At 30.1% G+C, this 11,735-nt stretch overlaps 1 protein-coding gene across 2 annotated transcripts in view; it reads left to right on the top strand.

The window, feature by feature from the left end:
• Positions 1-9,331, top strand: part of Galphas (G protein alpha s subunit) — a 208,604-nt gene extending 199,273 nt beyond the window's left edge. For both annotated transcript variants that reach the window (XM_067046126.1, XM_014422658.3), the window contains 2 exons: positions 1,359-1,560; positions 8,372-9,331. In XM_067046126.1, the coding sequence (XP_066902227.1) occupies positions 1,359-1,560; positions 8,372-8,518 (349 nt within the window). In that variant the 3' untranslated portion in view covers positions 8,519-9,331. The remainder of the gene's footprint in view (positions 1-1,358; positions 1,561-8,371) is intronic.
• Positions 9,332-11,735: the final 2,404 nt, after the last annotated feature.

Raw genomic sequence — 11,735 nt, 5'->3', positions numbered from 1 at the left:
TTATTGTTAGCACAAAATAGGAATAATGAATAAAAAAATGTTCTACATAGCTGATCTGACCTTACAGTACAAATGATTTCCATGAAATAAAATGTTGAAGCTATCATCCTACATGAAAGATAAAATTGAATGAATGCATTAACCAAGTGTAATTTGTAAATAAAAGTGTCAACATGTTCAAAGGATGTACATTGGAGAAATGTCTAAGAGACTTTTACTGCAAGTCAAATGAGAGTTACTCATCACAAATGGGAATTGCAGAAATATTGAATACATAAATGTCAACAGCCTTAGCACAATACAGTATAAAATCTCATTACAAATTTGAATTTAACAATATTCTAATCAGTAGAAAATACAATATAAACTGGCGCATACTTAAAGCGATACATAATTCCTAAGATGATTAAGACACTACAAATTTAAATCAGATTTGAAGAGTTTGAGCACTTCTTGATAAATTAAAAATATGATTAAAAAATTAGTTTAAACGTTAGTAGAAAATTGAATAGAAATTTAAGAAAATTGTTTAAATACTCTATAAAATTAAAAGATGTGAGAAGAGTAAAATTATATGAATATTAAAAAATTATAAATACTGCTAATAGAGCTTAGTACAATGCTGAAATTAGTCCAAGCAGCTTCTCTCAATAATTTTAATAATATTCCATTAATTCTGGTAATCCTAAGTAGGTACCCCCGACTTTCCATTGGCAACCAATTGGTCGAGATGGATGATTGTCTTCTGAAAAAAAAGAGAAAAAAACCGTCTTGAACAAGACAATGGGAATTTTTTTAGATTCCTCATTAAAATATATTATTGCAGAACTGCCTGACTCTCACCATTCGGTTGTTACATTCTTTAAAATGAGGAAATGAAATGAGAAGAGCTGAAAAAATTGAGGTAGTCACTAAGACAGATGCTAATATGTAATTATATGCAGAGAAAAAATATTATCAAATGCGTGATGAATGTCAACACTCTTTAGCAATCTCCATAGATGGTCTGTATTAAAAATAACTTAGTAAGCTTACTGCTGCTTTGTGAATTGTGAAAAATATTCTCAATTCGTCATTTATTCATGTCTGTTAGAAAAGAAAAGTTCACATAACTAGGGGCTGGCAGGGTCTTTTATCTCTATTTCTTTTTTATACCACCATCTACAGAAAAAAAATAGTATTCAATTTGATTGTAATTAGCAGTTGTTTCTCTTTTAAAAAAAATCATATTAAGTTTACTTCTAATTAATTAATTATATATATATATATATAAAGTATTGTTTTAAAGCACTGCTTACAAAATGTTATTAAGAGGATATATTAGTTTTAACATCCAAATATTTGATGTTTATGTTCAGGTGGCTACGAACAATCTCAGTAATCCTGTTTTTAAACAAGCAGGACCTACTTGCAGAAAAAATTAAGGCTGGTAAATCTCGGTTAGAGGATTATTTTGAAGAATTTGCTGGCTATCAGACACCAGGAGATGCGGCTCCTCCATCGTCAGCAGAGGACCCATCTGTAGTCAGGGCTAAGTACTTCATACGCGATGAATTTCTGGTAAATATGTTTATGTATATTGATTTATAATTATATATCATTTCCAATTTTATGTCTCAAATTTTCTAAAACAATAAAAGTTCCTTTGGGTTCAAACTACTTATATTATGACAAGGATCTATCTTATAGCACTGAAATGATTAAATTTTATACTTTGATTTGTTAGTATTTATCTTCTACTTGTTATTTTCTGAACTAGTAGATATATAGATAGGTATGTATTAAGATATAGATAGGTATGTAGATTTTAGGTTTTTCATTCTTGTGAGAGCTTGCTTAAGGTAATTAACCCTTTTAGTGCCAAGCAAAAAAGAGTTGCCTATGTAAAGATAACCGGCTGAATTTTACCATTTTACTAGGGTTTGGAAAAAGAATCATCAAATCCAAAAAAAAAAAACAATATTTATATTATTCAAAAAGTAATGTATTAAGGACAAAATAGAGAATAAGACAATGACACTAATTTTTCTATATTCATTGAAATTCATATAAATCATGTAGAAAACATAAATTGAGTTCTCTATTGCAAATTATATTCTTTGCATTTCTAACATATTTTGTTTATATACTGTTATTATATTATTTATTTGTCATAATAAATAATATTGCATAACAAAAATAAAGAAAATAACTCCAAGGTACATGGTAAGCGTAACAATAGGTAATAGATTGTTGTAACAAAATAATGTTATCATAAATATATTTGTAATATAATTTTGCATAATACTTCGTTATAATAACATAAATATTTATGCTTAGATATTGTAAAAGTTTGTTATTATAACTCACCCAAATAATTTATTTAGCATTTGCGGTTACTGATGTATTTACCATGCAATCCTTTATTGCATCTATTGCAAATAGTGCTTGATTTTGTTTTTGGCTCACCATCCTTTCTAATGCACACCAAGTAAACTCTTTCTGTTTTTGTATGCCTGTGCATGGTACATTTCTGGATATTTCAGCCAATGGTCTGTCGGGTGGTATCCTCGTTACTGTCATGCATTCTCTGGTTATTGACTGAATAATATCAGTTACAAATTCAAGTCATAGTTTGGTTTTAACTTCTGTATTTTGCTAATATAAGATGTAGGCATTAAACACCATTTGAGAGAAAATGGTGAAAACTACTTTTTTCCCAATATTTGACAGTTCTTCTTTTGTCCAAATAAGAATACAACATCATAACTGATGTTTCTATGCCTCCATATGTTTATTGTATTCATTTTCAATTACTGGTTTTTCGACCATCATTTCTTTTTTTAATTGTAATTGTTTTACTTTGAGTCTTTTCGTTTGTTAATAAGATTGAAACATTGTTCTTTTGATTTTTTTTCCCCATGTGCTAATAATAATATTTCCTTATTTCGGGTGTTCTTGTGTGACCTCTTGCAATTTCTGCTTAAAAAAACTGTGTAATATATTTTCTATTACTTCGGATTTTGCTAGTATAATATGTCTACTTTTCAAACGAAGATCTTGCTAATGAGATGCTTGCAAAAAAATTGTTGGCTACCATGTAATACCCTTTCTTATATACGTCTTTTGCCGACCTGTACTCTAGCGGCTTTTCCTGCAATTTATATCAATGTCACCTGGATTCTCTTCCTATAACTTTACTCTCGCATTTCTTACTTTCTTCATTCCCCTTTCTCCATTTATTTCTTCTTATCCCCTGTTCTTTCCTTTTACAGTTTTTTTCCTTTTTTTTTTTTTTTTCATAAGCTCCGTTATTAATTTAACTAATTCTTTCCACTGTATCATTTATTTATTACTTACATTTATTTGTATATAAATAATAATGTAATCAATCTACTACTGTCTTTGTCCATAGTTATTAATCAACTTTTTTCTCTCTAAATGATGGTTGTTGTCTTTTTGTTTTTATAGCCCTGATGAAGACCTGAAAATCAGGTCGAAACATCGGTATAAATAAATAATTTTTTGTTTATTTATGTTGTTTCTTTGCTGACTGCACACTGCGATCATCTTCTCCAATCATTAATTAATACCCTTTCATATGATAGTTACTCATATTCAATAATTTATGTACTATGACATAACTAAGGCCGTTTTTTCTTCTTTTTTCTTTATCTGATTGATGTGTGGCTCCTTTATAGCACAAAAACTGTAAGCAATAATCAGTAACTGCATCAGTCAGCTATTGTAGCTATCAGCTTTATGAATTATGAAACAACTTTGAGACTTTAGTTGGTAATAAAATGGATATCAGGGAATCTAGAAATGCAATCTCCTCAAAAAGAGCTTTAGACCATGGATACCCTTTTCCCAACTACCTCCTAAATTGTACTTTATGGAGCAGGAAACCTGTATAGTATTGAAGAATGAATATTTATAAGTTGTTTTGAGATACTTTCAGAGCTACCTGTTGTTTTTATTTTTCTATTTTATCATGTTTTGTTCCTTTCTTTATTCATTTAGTAACTCGTTTATTTATCTTGTTAAAATTGTAAAGATTGTAAGATTTTATGAATGCTTACACCTGTGATAGTACATTGTACCTTTTGATGGAAATTTTTCATCAAATAAATAACTCTAATAGGCTGATGGCAGTAGTAAGAAATTATCAAAGGCCACAAGGTGTTTTTTATACTGACCGCCTAATTGACACTTATTATGTATTGGAAAAGGATCCTGTCCCTAAGGCTAGTTTTCAGTTGACAATCTTGATATATTAGGTAGCAGACTGATTAGTGGGAAAAATAAAGCACTTGTTTCCTTACAATATCTTTCTAATCTTGACTACTTATTTTCTTTTTACACATTTATAACATTGGACCCTTAATGAAGAAAGGATAAAAAAGAAAAGGGATTCAGTACTATTTAGTGCCTGAGTTTATATATTAACCCGTTTATAAAAAAATTGTAAAAAACTTGACTTCTAGAATCTAACAGACTAAAATGAACGAGTATGACTGGGTCCAGAATGCATCATCCAACTGCTTCTATTATAAGGCCTTACCTGCCCAGAAAGGGAGGAGAGAGAGCTCTGTCAAACATTCAAGAGGCGTGCAGATGGTGTAAAATGACCCTGAAACTTTTCTGTAAACAACATGAGATTCCATTCTATAGGAAATCATGCAACATTGACCATGAGTACAGTACTCTGCAACTAACTTCTTGACAGACTGTATCCACCATTAACTGAAACTGAAGTAGACATATCTTTGACTGGTTTAGGGAAGTCAGTTACCGGAGACAGAGGGCTTACTGAAGCAATTCCTGAATCAGATCATATCAACAACTGTGTGTGACATGCATCTGGCTGTGTTGACATCTTGAAGTTTAGGCTCTGTGCCAACGCACTTAACTATTCATCACATAACTGGAGGAGGTTGAGAGCTTGGTGATACAGAATACCAAAAGAGGTATGACGATGTTGCCAAAATAAATCACTTAGCGATTGATCTGAAAAGAATATGATTGAACTATTCAATACCTTGTTGCAAATAATATCTTAAAGGTCTCATGCATAGATAGAATTTATAACACGCTCCTGTGACCCACAACCAGAGTTGGACATTAGTTAAAATATTAATCAGAAAAAAATAATTGGATTTTTAGTCAGAATTTTTAATCATGATTAAAGTTTATTCTACTTGACTTAGGTTTTATTCAATTAAGAAATGACTACATGATCCGAATAAATTTTCAGTTATTGATTTTAAGCTAAAATTTCAGTAAAAATCAATGCTGTATTTCCATGTAATTCAAGTAAAGGTGTAAAGAAATATAAATCAAGATTTTTCTTTCGCTGTAAAAGCTTTTACTTAAGTAAAATATTATAATTTGAGATAAAAATTGTGAAGAAGGATATTTCTAGGTCCTGGTAGAACTGTCCAATCTATAGCTTCAGTTAGTGAGCTGCTGCTTATAGAAAGATCTATAGATGAAAATGTGTAGTAAGAGGAACTGATATGTTGGTCCACTGGAATTCAGTACCAGTAGATCAGTTAAATCCAAGAAATTCTCAATCATTTGACCTCTGGAATTGGTATCTTGGGAGCCCCATAATGGAGTACTTTAAAATTGCTAGTGAATAAAACTGGTTTTGTCAGCTATATAGGGATATGGAGGTGTTCTATCTCTATGGTGTTATCTGGAGGGAAATAAATATTATAGATTGTTAAGGTAATGTTTAAATAAACTGTAACTCCTATTACTTGGAGGGAATAGTTTGTGTCTTTTACAGCTATAGCTACTGCTCTATATGCACATTCATAGTTTTGATTGCAATCTGTTCTGTAAATGTTAAAGCCTTTAAGAGGGAATTGAACCGAAGGCCTTAGATGTGTTTCTTGTAAGGATATCCAAAATAGATATTCATCAGCTGTTAACATCTTCAAATTATTAAAATGACTTTTAGTACCATTACAATCCCATTGGGCTAGGGTCTTAATTTAGGTATGTTATAAAATTTAAAAAATAAATAAATAAATAATAAAATATTCTTGGGACCCTCTTAGATATAGAAAGAACAAAAAAAATTCTTAGGAAGGCACTAAAATGATAGGTAGATAGATATTGGTATTAACAGAAGACGACAGCTGAATATTTAAGTAAAGAATAATAATATTCTGAAAATTGATTGAAATTTAATTATTTTTCCACATATTCCTATTTTGGAAAAGATAAAATTTCAATGTAAAATATTATTAAAAAAGAATATTAATTATTATTTGCCCTTCTTTATTCCCTTTGCTTTTGGTTCGGAGATATATTTCGACCTTGACCATTTAAGTACCCTGGGCAAGCGTGGATAGAGGTGACTTCGTTAGGTGCTGTTTTCACCATAGATAAAGTGTCCGAATCTATGGAACATTTATCTTCTGTTGGCTTACAAGCCAAGGTCCGCCATGGATGAATAGTAAGGGAGTTTTGAGGAATGAGGTGTAGAAGGAATAGCGGTGTAAATGAGGAGGAGAGAAGTGGGGTAACCACTTTTATTATTCCTACTGAAATGATTGGATAGTAAATATATCTTGCTAGTCATTTTTTTATAAGCCACATATTGTCATTTAAATCATCTCTTTGAATACTAACAAACTTTTTTTTGGTTTTCCAATATTAGAGAACATAATAGATGCAATAATTCATACTTTTTCGTAGGAGCTACATAAATTATTTTTTCCGTGTACTGGATTCTTAAAGAAAAATTTTTTTTTGTTTTAGAAAAAGAGTCATGTTGATCCTGGCAATTTACACATTATAAGGAACTGTCTTATTGGTATACTTTGTGCCTGGTTTTTCCACAATATCGGAATAGAAGTACTTTTTTCAATGTAATTTTAGTATGGAGGAACTTACAAAATGCCACTCAGCACGTTGAATTACTAATAAAAAATTTTATTTTAATATTATAAAATCCTACTTTAATTTCATTAGGCATAATGGAGCTGTTGGTTAAAAAGTAGTTATAACTTTTGCGTTTTTCATTATTTTTATAATAAGTCATTCTTTTTACGTTTTTGCCAGGAGGTGGTTAGGTCAGAATCATTCTTGGCCAGATTTTTTCTCAATTAAGGCTACCCACTCTATGAGGCTGGGTGGGCACTGGAGGGCTCCTGAACCCATAGGGCTGACTCACAGCTACAGTAAAACATAAAATGGTTATCTGCCACAGTCGGATTTGAACCTGGGTCCTTGGAGTTAGTAGCACCATGCCTTAACCACTGAGCCACCCCCTCCCACATATATTACAATTTATATACATAGCCTCCACCTAAAAAAAATTAAGAAATTTGATGAAAATACAATGCTTGTAAAGAATGATATGATGTTTTCATAAATTTTTTAAATATTTTTTTTAAGTCCTCATAAAGTTGCTTTTATTATTGCCTATCCTGAAACGATCAATTGCTTATTATTGAAAGATTGTATTTTGTAAACTTACCCCTCTCACATAATAGCCTCATTTTGTATTTAAATGATATTATTGATGGAAAAATGGGTCAGAGTTTTTTCCCTTGGCCTATTTCTGCAAGAAATGTTTTTGTCTTCTAAACTTATCCCACCTGTACTTGTGTATTGACACAGTATTAAATATTTTAAAATATTTAATTTTGCCTAAGATTAGTTTTTGTGTTCCTCTATATTGAGTGCTAGTTTTCAATAATACTTATCTATTTTTATTCTTATTGCTATGGTCTCATTTGTATTGTTTTAATTTCATTCATAATGTGTTCTAGTGCAGGAAACATACTTGAAAAAGTTTAATAAAATTGGTGAGGATGAAATGCAGTATTTATATTTAAATGTGAATATTTGTCCAGTTGATTCATACAATTGTATTGTAGATTGAGCTGCTTAACCTCTGATTGTTTTTTCTAGTCAAAATTGTTCTAATAATTCTATTAACCAGCTTCCACTCACTTCATTAATTTATTTTACTATGAATGTCTTTTTTAAATTATTTTTTCATAGTTATAGTTATAATCACTTTAGGTACGTTTACAATAAATTTTACCAAGAAAATTTCTTTTAAACCAAATGAAATTCATTTTACTTTATTTATCTATTTGTACTCTGTGAAAGGTGCTCTTGGATTCTCGTTGATAATAAACCTATTATAATCAGTACTATTTTAAAGAAAGCACATTCACTAATTAGTCTTTTGTATATATGTTTTATCATTAACAATACATACCTACTAGGATTTCTCTTCCTGTGGTCATTATTTTTTTCTACGAATTCATTATTTATTTCTCTGAAAGAATTATTCAATATTCTGTTATTCAAAATTTTTAAGCAATTGGTTTTACTATTTTAATATTGACTATTATTTTTTCAGAGGATCTCCACAGCGTCAGGAGACGGTAAGCATTACTGCTATCCTCATTTCACCTGTGCAGTTGACACAGAGAACATAAGGCGTGTCTTCAATGACTGCCGTGATATAATCCAGCGGATGCACCTTCGGCAGTATGAGCTTCTCTAAGGATTGTTTGTCTTCTAGATAAATAATTGGGGACTCAAAATCCCCCCCTCCCAAAAAAATCTCGCTCGATGCAACAAATAATTAAGAAAATTATAAACGCTACAACAAATCTTTATAAGAAATCATCAGGAAAAGTGCAACAAAGTACATTATGATTATATAAATGTATGTATGAATTCTGGTTGGTTGTGTTTGTGAATATGATTATTGGCATGCATGCAAATACGCGTGCTTGTGTGTGTGTGTGCGTGCGTGTGTGCTTGTGTGTGTATGAGAGAGTGTGTTTGCGTGTGTGCGTGCGCACACGTATGTACCCACTTGTCCAGACACACACATGTGTATTTATATAAGTATGTTTGTAAGTTTGACTATTATGCGAGTGTGCGCGCATGTTTGTGTGCGTGAGTATGTGCATTTTTTTGTGTGAGAGGGAGTTTTTGCGTGTGTGTATATATATATATATATTTATATATATGTATGTATATATACACACATGCTCACTCTCTCTTGTATACGTATATGTATACGTATTTACACGAGAGAGTGGGTGTGCATCTGTGTGCGTATACATAGGTATATGTGTGTGAGTAAACAAGGCAAGAGCTACAATACCCATGAAATGTAAAAAAAATTAAAAAAATAATAATAAATAAAACTAAAAACTTAAATTCAAAGATATAATTAAAAATATATAATTAAAATTATTGTACAGAGTTCTCATCACTGTATTAAGTATATTTACAGAATATGTATAAACTCATGTTTAAATATTGTTTGTTATTTATTTTTTATTTATATTATTTACTATGTTGATTTGGTAATTATCCTTCTCATGTCCTCATATCCTTTTTTTTAATTTATTCATCTTTAATTTTATTTGGTTTGGTTTAAAACCATTTGATGATATTATCTCTTAACAACTGAAGTCATTGTCAGGTCTATATCCTAGTGATAATATACTGTATTTAATTATTAGTCCAATATCCAAGACTATTAACATGATAATCTATCAGACGTTATACTTTTAACCACAGATCAGCCTTCCTTTTTTGTTTTTCTTTTAAGTTCATATTCTACAAATGAAAAATAATAATATAAGAGTTATTTGTTGAAGACATTGCATAAAATTAAAATAACAATTTTTTAATTTTTCACGTACTATAGTTAAGTCTAGCTGAAAAAAGAAATTTGTGAAGTCTGTGGGTTAAATTATTAATTATTATCTGCTTTATTATTATTATTTTTTTTTTAAGTTGCAGCATTATGAGGTTTAGTAATAATGGCTGGATGACGCATCGAGTGCCATATATATGTTATTAATTTTTTTCCATATATGTTATTATAATTTTTTTATATGATCAGATCTAAAATGGTGTTGCATAGTATTAATTTTGTCATTTCATGGTGGAATTTAGTATTTTTTTTGTTAAATCATTCATGTAAATGTTTGAGTAGTCCATGTGTGGCATATTGTATGTTTATCACTGGGATCTTGCGGAAACTACATCTTTTCCTAAGTTTGTTATGAATGCTGGGAATGGTCGACTACTAATATTAAAAAAGAGAGGAATATTTATTTTTAAATTTCTTTGTTGCTGTATTTTATTAGTTTTCAGTCTGTTTTATAACTATTTTAACTGAGTTATTTAAATTAATTTAAATGCTAAACTTATTTATTTTTCAATTAAGCAGTATTTTATTATCTAACACTGTGTCAATTATTAAATTTGATTACTTTTTGTGTTGGTTTACTTAGCCAAGAGTTCTTGCTAGATGTCACAAAACTAAACAAAAGAAAAAGTGCCTATAATTTTTCATTTTATTTTATATTGTATGAAATCTTTCTAAAGTTTGGTTATTCATTTGGATTGTTCTGTTTTAAGACTTTGTACCACTATTAATTAATGCTCTTTATTAGTCTAGGCAGTATACGAACAATGTTGGTACATCACAGTTTTTTGGGTCTCTGAACACATATCAGGTACTTTTTTGGCAAAAAACATCAACATTTTGGCACTTTCTTATTCTTCTATGTCTCGGAAACTATTGGTTATTTCGAGAAAACTGTTCTATACAAAATTAAAGTAAAAAAAATTTCCTACTTATTACTTTCTCTTACCTATACCTGTATGAAATACATAGAGGAAGCATGGCATAAATCCATACTAAACAAAGGTGATGCATTCCTGGAGGGGGGTCACTGTCAAACTTAAGGGAAGTTCAAATGGCTCTGTTTGTCTCCTCTCAATATTTTAAAAGGTCTCATAAGTTTAAAAATAGAAAATTCGGGAAATACAGGGACAAAATAACTTAAAATCTCAGAATCTTTTATTAAGGAATGACTTAAGAATAAATTAGTTCACCGCATAGGAGGTTCTCATAGTTATGTCAATTTCCGCTTCATGGAAATTGATTTAAATCGAGCCTGAAAATGTATACACATTAAAACATGCAGCCTTCAGTTTATATTTAAATTATTTTATGTAATGTACGATCAATTCCAATAGCTTTATTTTTCATTCTAATGGGACTTTGTTAGGTCAAAAAATTCAATTTTTTTTCTCAAATAATGTAACTCTTAATGCATGCAACTTAAAACGGTTCCTGGTATAAATTGGTTAATGGTAACACCTCTGAAACAACTTATAATGGGGCATTTAAAACAGGGACTCCCTGTATTATTGTGTAAATGTCATTATGAAAATTGCAATAGCTGAAGTCACATTATACTGAAGTGTTTCAGAGACAGACTGTTAAATGATAATTAATATTAAAATAATTAATTAACGCTCTCAAAATAGGGTTTATGTGCAATTTTAGGTGTAATAACCTCATTGAGTGATATTTTACTACAGTGTTTGCAGTTTAAAGTAGATTATCAAATATCCCTACTTTTTGAATCTTCAAATTATTGGGGGAGGGGATGAACCAGCATTTTTCCTTTCAAGGATGTCCCAGGCTAAACCAGGTTTAAGTCACCCTAAATTGAATAGTATAACTGCAATAATAGATGTCACATTTGAGGACTAGAATACTATCAAGTAACATTAATGTTATTTATTATCACTCAGCAATCAGTTTCTGAAACACCTTTGTGTAAAATGGTGTCAATCATTGTTCCCTACATTCTGACTTAATAACTGTACTTATTTATTCTTATGTCACTTGTTAATAAAATTGTCTGAGATTTTTAAGTTATTTCACACTCGTATTTCCC

The sequence above is a fragment of the Halyomorpha halys genome, unplaced genomic scaffold (genome assembly GCF_000696795.3).
Source record: "Halyomorpha halys isolate HHAL.00 unplaced genomic scaffold, Hhal_1.1 Scaffold384.1, whole genome shotgun sequence".
Lineage (NCBI taxonomy): Eukaryota > Metazoa > Arthropoda > Insecta > Hemiptera > Pentatomidae > Halyomorpha > Halyomorpha halys.
Note: the sequence above shows the minus strand (reverse complement) of the source record. Positions and strands in the feature narration are given on the sequence as shown.